This window comes from Branchiostoma lanceolatum, chromosome 3 (genome assembly GCF_035083965.1).
Source record: "Branchiostoma lanceolatum isolate klBraLanc5 chromosome 3, klBraLanc5.hap2, whole genome shotgun sequence".
NCBI lineage: Eukaryota > Metazoa > Chordata > Leptocardii > Amphioxiformes > Branchiostomatidae > Branchiostoma > Branchiostoma lanceolatum.
The window spans coordinates 33,339,063-33,354,143 of NC_089724.1; the positions used below are offsets into that span (position 1 = coordinate 33,339,063).

The window sequence follows — 15,081 nt, forward strand, 5'->3', positions numbered from 1 at the left end:
AAACGTAATTTATTTGCTTGTTCGGTCCGAAAGTTCAAACTGACTTTGCACAAGGACATGATACGGGGAGGTCTGTTGAACGTAGAATGGAACCATTTTTGTGAACTGCTCATCGCAAAAGGACCGTTAGGCGGCGCTGTGAAGACGTTGCTTCACCATACCAGTACACAGGAAACGGACTGACTTATTTGCTTGTGAAACTGACTAATATAGTAGCCGTCGATCGGGGAGCACAGGGTAATATATATTCTGAAATTTCTAACAATAGACGTCAAGTTTATTCGTCAATGTACGTTGTGTATAAACTTAAGAGTTGCTTAATTATTTGCAGACAATCATGATAAGTAATGCGTATCCTGTACGGATACGTTGTAATTTTTTTTCGGAATATTAAACTATCATCATCAAATCATATCTGATCCGCCTCTTACATGTCTCCGCTAACTTGACAGTAAACCATGCTAAGTTACAAATAATAAGTTACAATGTTATGTTTTCGGTGTGTCTGTTTGTTATAGGGCAATAAATTTCATATTTTTTATAGGGAGGGAAAGCATTTTCCTTTAAAGTGCCTGAGACACCTCGAACACGGGACCCCTTTTTTTTGTGCAGCCCCAACCGAGATGTCCTGACCCGGGATTAAAGGCACCCAGAGCATTTTATGAGGCTTGAAAATTGGAAATATTCTAGTTGCTGTGATCTTTATGAAATTGACATTTAATGCCACTGTTTACCACATTTGCGTGCGGATTTCTTATCAAAAGTGCTCAAAAGCGGCACAAAAAAAGCTACATGGTGATCTTTTAGTTTTCCGTGCCTAGTGTAAATAGACCGATACCACAGCCCCGCCCACCTCCTTCAAAACGTAGAAATGCAAAATTGAAATATAAAGATACAAATATTTGACGGTCATGCAGTCACTCTCTCATTGGTTGAACCGCTAATTGTGATGAACAGTCAGGATCAGTCTATTAGGGCTTGGATTTTCTACAAGTTCTCACCACACAACGGCATCGTGTCTTTGCTCATTTAATGTCGATATGTAATGGTATAGTGTTATTGAAACTTGCTATGTGTAACACGTTAGGAATGACTAGAAATTGGATATTTTTTTCTATTCAAGTTTCAAGCCTCATAAGATGGGGTCTCACAGTCTCCAACTAATTGGAACCAGGAGCTCAACTGTGAGGCTGCTACTAGTTGAGCGTCATGGACATCCCTCCTTACAAAACATTATAAAACTTTATGCCAAAACATTCGATATCAATTTCAACAACACCTTCTAAAGATTTTTAATTTTCCCGCCATATTTACCCAAAACAAGAAGTATCCCATCGTTCCTTGCGCCCGCACACAAAATGGCGGACATAACTTGCCAGCCTGGTGAAGTCTGTTTTCTTCTTCGAATTTAGCACCCAAAAAACCTCTGTCTGCCTCTAAATCTTTGACAAGTGGCTGTCCTAGCGTCTCAGGATGGGAAATAGCAGCAGTACGTCTCCAGAAAGAGGTAAATTCTGGTTATTCTGAGGGAAAAACTTGTGTCAGGAAACCGCCATGTTCATTCCTGTCCTATGTTTTCACATCCGCATGACGTAACTGTCTAGGGATTTTTTCTTTCCATGACTTTTGTCCATTTATGTCTAAACAAAAACCTACATAATTCTGTATTCCTATCAGACCGTGTGTTGTAGGCTTTAGGTACATAATTCGTTTGTTATATCTTTCAGTGAATAAAAAAACACATGGAAATTTTACTCAGGCTAAGATTTTCACCAGAGATTATAAATATTTGCACAGTGCACAGTTTGGATGAAAACTGGTCATCATTTGTATCATTTTCGTGGGTCGTCTTGTAATCTGTATGTGTTTGAAAATTAGGAAAGAAACTTGACTTTTGCTGTGATTGTGTTTAAAAGTTCTAAAAGGCTAGCTGACATGACATTATTTAGTCCTATAATTGAGTATTGTACCTTGCACTTGTGAAAGTTCAAATGTTAAATCAGTTTCATACTGACTAAAAATCTCATTTGGAATCTCATTGGAATTAATCTTACAGTAGGACTTATAAGAAGGTGTTTGTGGTTTTAGCATTGGAAACAATTCACAGTATTTCTTGTAGTGTATACATAGGGCACATCTTTTCAGACTTTTGCGGTGAGAGCTCAACACAAATACCATTGTGAACATTTCATGATTTATGTATTGTTAGACTACTTTTATACTTAAGATAAAACACCCGTTAGTTAGGTAATTGAAAATAATGCACTGAATGAAACTGAAAAAATGTCATAACACTTTCTAAAAGTGAAAGTACATGTAATCTCAAACCGGTTCAACGCGCTGAAGATTGAAGAGTAGCCTGGATGCCAGACCCCAAATCTCTAAAATAAATATTGCTCGATATTTATTTCAGAGATTTGGGGTCAGGTATCCAGGCTAATTGAAAAGCTACTCTTCCACTGGTTGTGACCGAGAAGACAGACCCTATGTACTCTATAACAGAGGACCACAGCTTAATGTCCTGTTCTAAGGACTGCAACCCTTTTCAGTAGCCTGCTTGTCGGGTGAGAGACAATAGCTGGGATTTAAACTGCAAACCTATTGGTCTACAGGCTAGGTTGCTAGCCAGAAGCCTGTACATGCTATGTTAAATCTCCAAGCAGATGTGGGAAGGTAGATTGTATTATAAGATTTTCTGACTGCATGTCAGAGTATCAGAGAAAGAAGTACTAGTACAGCAATCGAAAAACATTAAGATATTTCACCAAAACATCTGCTTAGAAATAAGACTCAACAGTAAGAGGACAAGACTAAGTCTCAGCATTTGTGTTTGTACCACTATGTACAGCTAGTACAAGTGTTAGCAGATATAAAGAGACATGAATGATGAACTAAAATGCATTGGTGGTTCTATTTATCACAAAATGAACAATCAGTTGCATGCATGTCACTCCTTAGATTAGAAATGGAACAATAAGGTTTGAGAAAGAAAAGGGACCGTACTAGTAAGTATCTAGGATGGTGAAAATGAAATAGTATCTTTTTAAATTCATTGTTAGAATAATTAAATAGGAACACAGGTGTGATTGACATTTTACGTTGGAAAAGTGACTGGGAAAGCCTTACATTTTCAATTGGTCCAAATGATCATAATTAATCATTGAGTACATGATCATATTACTACATGAGCACACAGAAAGTTACAAGCAGCCATCATCCAGAAATGGACAAGAAGAAGTCACAACACATCCTTTAGTACTTACCTAAACCCAAAATGAATACTAGAAAGTTGAAATTTACAAGCAAATACATAATGTTTACTATCGCATGGTCTAGGGTCTGTTTATTCTTACTCAAACATGCTCATATTTATGGTGACCAGCCCCTGTAGCTCTGTGTCCTGCCACTTGCTACCAAATCTAATTAACAGGGTGTCTGCTACCTAACCTGTAACCATGGTGACAGTCATGACTGGTCCAGGTCATGGAAATTAATTGTTTGGAAAGAAAAGGAAGAAACAAGCAAAAACAATGTTTCCCTTCTGTGAAGGTAAACATAATAATCAAAGCCCCTTTAATCAAATTACCCTGTTTGGGTCAAAGGTCACACATAATAACCTGTTAAAATCCAGAGGAAGTAGCAGTCCAAGCAAGCGTCTGTTATTACAAGGCTTGTAAAGATAAGAGTGTTTTAAATTAAAACACTTAATTGTTGTCTGTCAGTTTCAGTTTCCTGTAGTCAAGGCAATACAAATGCTCTCTTGTAATATTTTCCCTATAAAAACTGTCAAAGACCTTGTTTGAATTAATGTGTATGTTGGGTATTCAGTTTGTATTTGGATTCCAGCTTATTTGAAAGTGGAGCCTGTGATGTCAGTGATTATAATAACAGAGGAATACTGTTGCGTAGTCCCAATTACGTCATAAAGAACACCTTAATTTGTGAGGAGACAGCGTCAGTTGGTTGGTGACATGTTATTATAACCATTCGGGAGTGCTGCAGTGTAGAAAATGGTGTTTGTTTTTCATGTACAACAAGCTTGGCCAGGTAAGCAACTTATACATTTTGTTGCAATGATCGGGTCTTAATATATACAGTTACTATAACTTTCTGAGCGTATCAGTAAATTGCTGTTCTGGGTAGACTGTAGTTCCTAACAATAGTAACATACCGTAGGTTATTTTACAGTTGTTAAACTGTTGACCTAAATACTGTAACATCTATCTACAGTACATTGTGACCCTTAGCTTTTGGACTCACTCTCCAAAATACTCTTAAACAAGGCACAAAATACTACTATACACTACAATCTGAATCATTTAGCTCCATATCCATTGTTTTATGAAAGCATTGCACTGCAGAAAGAATCAATTGGCTATGACCTACATATCTACATTGTACATTGTCGGTCTCCAGCTTTGGTTTTTTCTCTGTCCCACTCAATTGGGAGCTCAGCTGGATAATACCAATGTCACATCGATTTTTGTAGAAGTCAGCCACTGCCTAATATTTTTCATTTCAATGACACACCATTGTGCTGTTTATTTTTGACTGATGACTTGTAAGGATCAGTTGTGGCCTTTTAAGCCCGGATATTCTAGCCTGGGTGCCATCGGATGATTCTATTTATACCAGGGCTGACGATCCCTTAGAAAGTAAATACTGGAGCTCCCATACTCTCGCTCCCTCGGAAAATGTTTTTTTGAGGGAGCGATTATGGGAGCCCTGTTAAATTAGATAGGATGGCACCCAGGTTATGTAAAGTCTGCTGCTATTAGTATTACACACAAAAAAACATTATTATATGTTAAACATATCTTCAGACAATTATGTTAGGTTTTTTTTCACATATACATTAATTTGCATACAAATGTACATGATTACTCAAGCAACTTGATAAAATTTTCAAAATTTTATCCAGTTGCTTTAGTAGTTATTTCTGGCGTATCTTACTACCTGGATGTCTAACTTTCATCAACATACTGAAGTCCTATTTGGGTTGATATACCATAAATCTTGAAATGTTTTCAGTGGTTTTATTTTCATGGTAAATATGAATACAAGTACAAATGAGCGGTGATTTCTCCACCTTGAAATCACAACACCACGATGAAATTGTGACTGTACTGCAGAATTTTAACCGTTTTAACCTGGAACTAAGAACACTGCGGAAACCTCTGGATCCTTTCCCCTGCTACCTCAAAGACCATGGAAAAAGAAACGACAATATCTATCTTTTTTAGATTTTCAATTATTTCCATTCTTGTTCCAGAATCAGATAGGAACGACACGCCGGTCCTGGAGAACGTGTACGACTCCCACCGCAGGAACGTGTGGCGCTTCCACCCGACGTGCCACGGCAACAACATCTCCGTCTCCTCGGACCGCCAGACGGCCCGGCGGGCCGAGAGCTTCTGCAACGCCATCGTCTTCAGTGACCGCCCCTTCCGCATCCAGGAGAAAATCCGACTGAAATTCACGCAGACGACGGACGGATGGAGCGGGGTGATCCGTTTCGGGTTCACCACGCAGGACCCGAACACCATCCAGGCGACGTCGCTGCCGAGGTACGCGTGTCCCGATCTCACGAACTTGCCGGGATACTGGGCCAAAGCCCTGCCGGAGAGATACGCGGAGAGGAACAACATCTTGTGCTACTACGTGAGGAGAGATGGGAGTGTTTGCTACTCAGTGAATAACGAGGATAAGGGACTGTTTTTCGCGGGAGTGGACACATCATCCCCGCTGTGGGGACTGGTGGACGTCTATGGGAACAGCACAGAGATTAAGATCATCGGTAAGACTTTGTACGATTTACAGGTTCCTAATTCGCAATTTGGTAAAAGATTTACAACATACATGCAAAATTCCATGATGTATTTTAACTGTATTCAACATGTGCACACTTTAGTTTTGTTTGTTATTGATTTATGTTTGTTAGGTCTGGTGAATATGTAGATTTTGTTAAGTCAGATAAAGATATACATGTCGTTACATGTACATTGTATCAGGATACACGCAGTTGGTGTCCACTTACATGTACAATGTAGGTCAATGGCGGAAACAAATTCCTATATCAAAGAGATGAAAGACTTGATCAGAAAAGCTGATATTAATAAAAATGTACATGATTTTGTATAGTAGCAGGCTTTTTAATGGTCCCAAGTAAAAGAATAGTACTGTGTAAAAAACCACATCGATATATCTTAATTGTTTGATAGTTGATACCTACACCCAGCCATAGCAAGATCCTTGGAAAAATTTCCACAGATTCTCAGGACTTGTGGGTCATTCAGTATTCAATAGAATCTGATGTAAAAATGCCTTACTGCACAATGTATTTCAATTTTAGAGTAACCCTACGTAATACTATGTATTCATCCAAACAATATTTGATTAAACATTAGATGTGATATTACTCTATTAGATGGAGACCAAGAGGAGGACCCTAATGATGCTGGTGCCATGGCGCTGGATCCCTCTGACATCGCTCTGGGTCGTCTCGGACTTCTCGACACCAACAACCCTCTAGAAAACCTGACCTTGGAGTCGGAAGGCACCACGGACGAAGTCGACGACAACTACCCCAACCTCCATCGCCTCCCCGACATTCTATCCGACGTCTGGGGCATCTCGCGTGATTTGCTACAGGAAATGCAATTCTCCACCACGAGCGGGGCCAACGTAATCTTTCGGGAAAACAGAACGGTCGCCAAAAGGCGCGGGAACGAATTCTGCAAGGGGGTGACTTTCACGAGCCGGCCTCTGGAAGTAGACGAGACAATATTTGTCCAAGTGATCGAGGTTACGCCGAGGTATCTCGGTGGTCTCGCGTTTGGCGTGACGAGTTGCGATCCACAGCTTCTGAACACTTTTATCGACTTGCCCGACGACTCGGAAAGTCTCATGGACCGCCCCGAATACTGGGTCATCTACAAGGACTTGTCGGTACCGGAGGAGGGAGACCAGTTAACGTTCACGATAAACAGCGAGGGAGAGCTGCGACACCACGTGAACGGCGTAGACAAAGGCGTTTTGATCCACGTGGACGTTTCTCAACGACTGTGGCTAGTTTTTGACGTCTATGGAAGTACACAAGCAATTAGAATATTAGGTGAGTATGATCATGGCCAAACCGTGACTTGAAGTGTAATTTAAAGATTTTGGTACCTACATTTGATACATTGACAAGAACATTGTACAATACTACATGACTTTGTATCTACTATTTTTCTTCTTTTTCAAGGAACATTGTCCGGACGGGAAGGTAGCCCATGGTCGTCCGGCTTGAGTTCTGCTCAGAGCAGTGAAATATCCAGATCTGATCCGTTCTTCCCACCCCTTCCAATACCATCTACTACAGAGGTAAGTACCATATGTACAACAATCAACAATCTCCAGGTATATAGCCACCTGTTAGTTCCTACTTAGCCACCTGCTAGGTCCTCCATAGCCACCTGATACATGTGTAGGTCCTACATATACACCTGTTAGGTCCGACATAGCCACCTGTTAGGTCCTACCAAGACACCTGTTAGGTCCTACAAAGACACCTGTTAGGTCCTACAAAGACACCTGTTAGTTCCTACAAAGACACCTGTTAGGTCCTACAAAGACACCTGTTAGGTCCTACAAAGACACCTGTTAGGTCCTACAAAGACACTTGTTAAGTCCTACAAAGACACTTGTTAGGTGCTACATATACATGTCAGTGTTCTCGCCAGGCCTTTTCAGCGTAGGGGCCCCCTATGCTGTGATTTGGACCCCCTATGCTGTGATCTGGACCCCTATGCTGTGTTTCAACCAGCATAGGGGTGTTTCTTTCTGGGACAAACCTTGTGACCCTTCATAAATCTTATAAAAAGTTCATATTTGGCTTTAGAATGAGGCTGTGACAGAGGAAAAAGTCTACTTCTCAAAATTTATCCCTCAAAATGCATGAAATAATGTCTCATTGGGTTATGAATTTACAAATTTTCCGGGGGAACATGCCAGACTCCCTACTCTGGTCATGTCTTCAGCACTCCACGCGTGACTTGCACCGCGTAAAGTTGGCCTTCTGTACCTGACCCCTATGCTGTGAAAAAATTCTGGTGAGAACACTGCATGTAGCCTACTGTAAATAAAATTCTGTTGTGTTCTGCTATACATTTAAGCTTCAGTGTTTGTGTTCACACCCTTAATTATAAATTTTCAATCTATTTTGGCAATACAAATTACAATTGGATTGAAATGATAAAAGTAAGTCCCAAAGACAGGTTTATCAGGATTTACATATATTCTCTCAGATATGGTAACTTTATTTCCAACATTAGGTTCTGTATTGCATTCGTATTTTGTACTTTTGAAGTAGGGCAATCAGAGATTACCCTCTCAGAAGCCTACTGTATGTATTGTGCCCTCTGGCAGAGTAAAGAAGTAGTCTGGCAGAGTCATACAGAAATTGCATTGCAGAGAATCTCTATCTCTCTTTCTCTCTCACACACAGACACAGACACACTGACATACACACAAACTGCATACTCAGGCAAGTGAACAACAATACTTTGCTCCCTTTGGGACGAAGAAGATATTGTAGAAGTTGTGTCATCCTGTCTTCCTCTGTCCAATAGCTGGAGGACATTACGGACAGTTCCAGTGCCAGCGTCCCTATAACACACAACCTCCCCCCTCCCCCCACGGTGGGGACACGGACCACGGGCAGGAGCGACTGTACCATCTGCTACGACCGCCCCACGGACAGCGCCGTCTACCCCTGCGGACACATGTGTCTGTGCCATAAATGCGGACTGCTTCTGAAGCGCCAGAGGGGGGGCATGTGTCCGATCTGTCGCGGCGCCATCCGAGACATCATCAAGATATTCAAGGCCTGACGACCGTTTTTTCCTTGCCGTATTCTTGTCATTGAACACTTTTTCTGTACAGGTTTCTTCTCAACATTTCAAAGTTCCCACTAAAAAGATGTTCTTGCCCCATTCAAATTCGATTCCTTAGATTTCAAGTCTTCGAATTTCCACTTAAAAGCATAGCACATGGACATGGCCTAAGAAATATACTGTAAATGCGCTTTAAGTTTGCTCACAGCTTCGAACACCATTAGTACATTTAAGTTAAATGCTTTAGGAGAAAAGAAAAAATAGGTAGAAATGATCTAAAAGATCTCAGGTCATAGTTCTTCTCAGTGCTGGTGGTTGTCATATTAACAAAAAGAAAAATATAATTATCAAAAAAGGTCCAGGTATATAACTGTAAACAGGTAGACTGTGTTTTGGGTCGTCATGTTGTATTAATTGTGTGGAAATATTTACCATAATCAGTTCGTTAATCTTATCTTTGTTGAGTCTAATTTCATTATAAGTTGGTGGAAATACATTGCATCACCTTAAAATTAAAAACGTTACATCAATTTTGTATATGAAGGGTTGAATTGCCAAATGTTGACATTGTGTAAAACTATGTTTAACTTAAAGAACAATTTAAAAGGTATATCAGTTCTGCCCTATCTATTTAACAAATTGAATGTAAGAGTTTGGAAAGTCCTTTCATCAAAACTCAAACAATCACTTATAATACCAGTCTTGATCTTAGATAGATTTGAGATCTGTCTATTAATCAATAGACATGATTAATAATATGATCAATCTACACGAATTTTTATGAAATATAAGTTTGTTGTAATTTTGAAATTGTTCGCACTTAGAATAGGTTCATTTTACAATGTATCTGTTGTTTCTATTGTAAATCAAAATTGGTTCACGTTGCATTTGTGACTCATATTTTTGCTATGTGAATTGTTTGTTAAGTATTTTTTTGTCATTGAATGAATACTGCTTTTTGTGCATGACATGCATCCATGTGTTTAGGCCATGCTAATGATTTATTTCATTGTTCTTCTGAAATATTCTTTAGTATCAAGTTAGTAAAAGGTCAACATAAAAACAGAAGGGCTTGGAGGAAAATTTGAAGCTGACTAAATTGACTTACTAAATCTAAAACTGTGTACCAAGATACAGAACCAACATATTGAATTGGCTTGGCCATACTGAACAACAAAGCCAGTAACTGTTACACTCTAAATTTTTTTGTTTTCAAATCATTGTTCCCCAGAAATATAGTAACTGTTTCATTGTGTGCTGTATGATGGTTTACAAATTCGTAAAAACGCTCAGAACAAAAAGTCCTAAAACTTAAATTTGATCAATCATATCTCTGTTATTTTTATTATTGATTGTTTAGTATTATGTATCACTAGAAAGCTAATTATTACCCTTCATTTTTCATGATCCTACGAAATTGAACACCAGAGTTGACCATGTGAGTGTGCCACAAAACAAAATAATGCCGAAATTCCCCTTCCAACAGTGTCTGACCTAGGAGAATTGCGGCGATTTTCAAGGCATACCTCCAACATTTTCATGGTGCTCACTGCAGGAAGCATGATCATAACAAACATTGTTTGAAGGGAAAATATACAAGCTTTCTGATTTCAATATTACACAAAATACCATGGACGTATTTGATCGAGGGAAACTTCAGTACTTCTTTTTTGTGTCCTACGTAGCCATATGATATTGATAAAATTTAAGTTTCCGAACATTTTGCGTTGAGTGTACATCGGTGCAACTGAGGTATGACTATGTATTTACCAAGAAAAAAAAACCCTCTACTATTGTGGAATACAAACGCCAGTTGAACAAACCCTACCATTGATATTTCAAGAGGCTGAAATTTGAGGAAGAACAACTATACAACTGTAAATGCTGTCTAGCAATAGATTATAGGAGTTCAGTTTATTTGATGTTCTTGCAATATGCTGTATACTATCATGTGCCATCTTGATCTATAACATCAGCCAAGTAAAAATTTTAAGTTTAAAGGCAGGCTTTGTAGAATGTAGCAATGCATTTGGGAACTCACATTACGTTAGTCTGGGAAATGGTTATCCTTTCATATTTTCATATTGTATGACATCCGTTGCAAAAAAGCATTCTTGTTTTCATACAATGCTTGATGCCCATATAGACCAATCCCATAGCCCCGCCCACCTCCATCAAAACATGAAAATGCAAATATTTGGATGGACAGGCAGTCACTCTCTCATTGGTCCAACCACTAATTGCCATGCTACCATTGGTTGAACTGCTAATTGTAAATGACACTCTATTGGATAGTGCATTGAACTTTGCATTACTTGATGTTCTGTAATAGATTTTAAAGTTTTATCCACAGTGTAAGGGCTATTGTAATTAAAAAGAAGGAATTGCATTTTGAAATGAAAAGTTGAGAGCCTATATGCCATGCATTTCATACTTTACAGAAAGATTAAATTCAAAATGAATACAACATTTTTTCCTTCCCCCTCCCCCAACTTGTGAATCAAGCAACTCTATATATACTAGCCATTTCTCCATTATGTTACATTGAAAATGAAACACTGAATGTTAAAGCCACCAGCTTTAATCATTTTAAGTAGTACTATAATTGTAGTCTTTACATTGTTGTATGTATGCTCACAGCACTCTACTTCTACTGAAACACTTCAAGTTTTTGATATGAACTTTGTACAAAATGCTGTGTTTCCACTTACAGGGGAACAACTATCTTGCATATCAGTGAATTGAGGCCTTTCTGTATTAATACCACTGTACAGTGAAGTAATACGTATGCCATATTTCCTTTAATACCTGTGCTTGAATGACACATAAAAGGACAGTGGGCTATGCTGTATTATAATACATGTAGTAAAGCTTATTATATGTGGTGACAAATACTGTATTTTTTTGTAAGACATGTAAAGCATTGTGAATTTAGCAGATACATGTATAGAGCTTAAATTTCTGGAAATAAATGGTAAATCTTAAGTATTTGGTACTTTAGGTGAAACTGATTTGTAAATTTGTTTTCCTTTGATTGTAAAAATGCTATCTTATGTCATTGGTACAAGTGAAGAACACCTGGGTTACTGGTCCTCTGGCTAGCTATATTATATTATATGGGCAATTTGCCAAATGTGTTGTAATAAACTGCAATAAAATCTATCTTTCAATTTTAGGCTGTAATTGTTTAATTACTTTTTTAATGGTATTAAAGTTGGCATTCATAAGTGCTAGAATGTTTATAAAAAACCCTTGGTCACAATAAATTCTAGGATGTTCAAGTTTTCTTTGGGGGTGGGGCATTGGACTCATGTTAAATGAAGAAAAATGTAGAGTCTGACATGCTCAAAATTGAGGTTGATGGTTTTTATTTTTAAGGATGTCATGCAAAAGTTTACTAACATTGCATTTTAATCTTGCAAAGATACATTGTCCTTATAGGTATCCATTAGATGAACTTACAAGAATGTATTGCACAAGCAAACAAGACATACTATCGTCATAATGTCATCTCTAAGCAGATGTGAAAGATCAGAATGTTTTCTGACAGCCATTCATTATAAAAATGACCATCCATCTGCTTGGAGGTTAATCTTCAGCTTGCTATCAAAAATAAAGGCAGGAATTTAGCACCAACTTTGTTGAGTTAGGCAGCAGGGAGAAGGTTAGAAAATTCTTCTATATCTTTTATAAGGAAAAGCATTTTAATCAGATTCTTGCAACTTTGGTTTAATTCATGAATATTCATGAACTAAAGTTTGGAACTGGGTCCTTTCCCTCCCCAGTCCCCTTCGTCCCTCTCCAGTACCGCCTCTTTAAATCCGACGTCCCGGCAGCGTTCTTGGAAGGCCACGCCCTCGGGACTGTGTCTTGTTAACCCGTCAAAGATGGTGGCCAGTCGCTGCGTGGACGAAAGCCCCATCTGTTCCACAGCCTGGTTGATGACCTGTGAAAAGAAATACAATGTTTAGTAGTATCTTGAACAAGGCAATCAGAGATGGCAGACTTCATCCCTTTACCCATACTTTTTTTGTAGTATGATAGTGCTGCATGGTGTATTTTGGGAATCACAGAAAGACACACACCAACAGACACACCAAAACTTTAATCTTCTAATGTTTTAAAACAGCAAAACAGATGGACTGAAATTTTGTTTAGTTTATCTATTTACTGTAATTCAGTTTATCTTCACGATAGCGAAATTTCACGGTGTAAGGAAAATTGACATTTTCACTGGACTTTAACTTCACAATGGTGCCATTTGATTGTAATTATAAATGATTAAAACATGTTTTTTCATGGTGATTACAAGTTCACGGTACAGAGGTGACCGTGAAAACAGTGAACATAAAGTTACAGTGAAAGAAAGAAGAGTTACAGTACCTGTTTCTGAAAGAAGAGCTGATTGGTTGGTACCGACGCGATCCTGTTGACGAGTCTGTCCGTCTCTGAATCCAGTTCCGCGGCAGTGACCGATTTACAGACCAGTCCTATCCGTGCCGCCTCCTGTCCGTCAATCAGGTCTCCTGTCAAGAGCAGTCGTTTAGCCTTCTCTGCACCAACCCTGAAGGAATGTCAAGCATAGATATCATTAAATAAAAATTGATAGGATTAATTATATTTCAACATTTTCAAGTGACTAGATTGCGATAACACAAATGTTGATGCAACGGGAACATCTAACGATGTCATCACAGGGAAGTTAAGGGAACAATCATTATGGGTTCTTCTACTCAACTCGGTCCTGTCTTCCATCAGCAAGCAAAGATACTGATACTGATTAGACTAGCTCCTGAGGTGTTGCCAAAAACTGACCTGTAAACCCACATGGCTGTGGTAGGGCAACCCCAGAGTCTGGCTGGCGGGTAACCGATCAGGGCGTCATCCGCCATGTAGACTATGTCCGAACACAACGCTATGTCACTACCCCCTGCTACGGCATAGCCATGAACCTTACACACCACGGGTTTCAGACTCCGCCATAGGGACATGAATGCCTCGGTACAGGGGTGCATGACTTGGCTGTAGTCCTTATACGGACACCACGGCATGGTCTGGCTACCGGGCGTCGAGCCTCGCTCGCCCTCTGCGAACTGCTTCAAGTCGTATCCCGAACAGAACGCCTTTCCTTTACCATACAGCAGTATGACCCTAGTTGGAAGATAATTCGGTCAGAAAATGAAGATATAAATTATCTTATCTTATGACTATTTTTTTTAACCCCATGTCTTCTTGATTAATTCTTCACAAATTTATGCCCATAGTTTTTAAGGAAGGCAATTTTAAGGAAGGTCCTGTTCTAGATATGGACCATGTTTCAAATTCAAACAGCAAATTTTCGGAGTGCTTTGGGTATCATTACAATAAAATCATATAGACATACTGTCTTATATTTATGTCCAGCTATGTGATGCATGCCTTATCATAATGATTAACATTAACAAAGGAAGCTATCAATTATCATTTCAAAAATTCATCATATTTGTTTTTATTGAAAAAAAGACTAAATAGAGAATAATATACCGTGGATTAGTACTACTAACGTTTACTAGTATCGTTATTTAGGACACGCCCCCTTGGCGCATACCGGTGGTTTTTGACAGACAAAAACATATGGCTTCGCCCCTATGGTCTCGCCAGAAATATACCAACAAACCTGACATCATCGTCTGCATTCGCATCCCTGACAGCTTGCTGTAGTTCCTGCGGCATGTCCATATTGATGGCGTTCAAACTACCCGGACGGTTCAAGACTATGTGCGCCGCTCGTCCAACTTTAGTGTAGACAATCGTTTCAAAGCCATTTTTGGCCTCCATAGACAATTTTCTGAGGCTCAAAGATTGCAATTTGTTGGTTGGAGCTCTCAAAATATACTTCAGCGCATTCATAGTTGTCTAGATAATCTTAATTTAATGTCTTTAGGGGCCATTAGAATGTTAGAAACCAGTAAAAAGATGTTTCCCGCAAACTCTTTTCCGGAAAAAGGTTCAAAGGTCAACGACCTTGTGATAGGTCAAAGTTTAGACTGCCGTCGGGAAGACCGGATCACATTACAGATATTGAAATACATCCGCTAGTCAGACTATTTCAAAATCACTTTGCACAAATATTATAGGTCTTTAAAGAATGAAATTATGATTAATGTTCGCATTATAGAATTTAAGAATATGTGTTTTGTGATTTTTATGAGCTGTGGCGAATAAT

General features: G+C 38.9%; 2 protein-coding genes across 2 annotated transcripts; one reads left to right on the plus strand and one right to left on the minus strand.

The window, feature by feature from the left end:
- Positions 1–1,340: 1,340 nt before the first annotated feature.
- LOC136431496 (E3 ubiquitin-protein ligase NEURL1B-like) lies at positions 1,341–12,044 on the plus strand. Its single transcript, XM_066422886.1, has 5 exons — positions 1,341–1,507; positions 5,273–5,797; positions 6,428–7,114; positions 7,247–7,365; positions 8,613–12,044. Exons 1-5 carry the CDS (start codon positions 1,474–1,476, stop codon positions 8,871–8,873), a joined length of 1,626 nt encoding a protein of 541 aa, XP_066278983.1. The 5' UTR covers positions 1,341–1,473; the 3' UTR covers positions 8,874–12,044.
- On the minus strand, positions 11,442–14,863 carry LOC136431497 (putative enoyl-CoA hydratase). Its single transcript, XM_066422887.1, has 4 exons — positions 14,533–14,863; positions 13,692–14,027; positions 13,260–13,440; positions 11,442–12,822 (listed from the first exon to the last, which is right to left on the minus strand). Exons 1-4 carry the CDS (start codon positions 14,763–14,765, stop codon positions 12,628–12,630), a joined length of 945 nt encoding a protein of 314 aa, XP_066278984.1. The 5' UTR covers positions 14,766–14,863; the 3' UTR covers positions 11,442–12,627.
- Between the last annotated feature and the right edge of the window lie 218 nt (positions 14,864–15,081).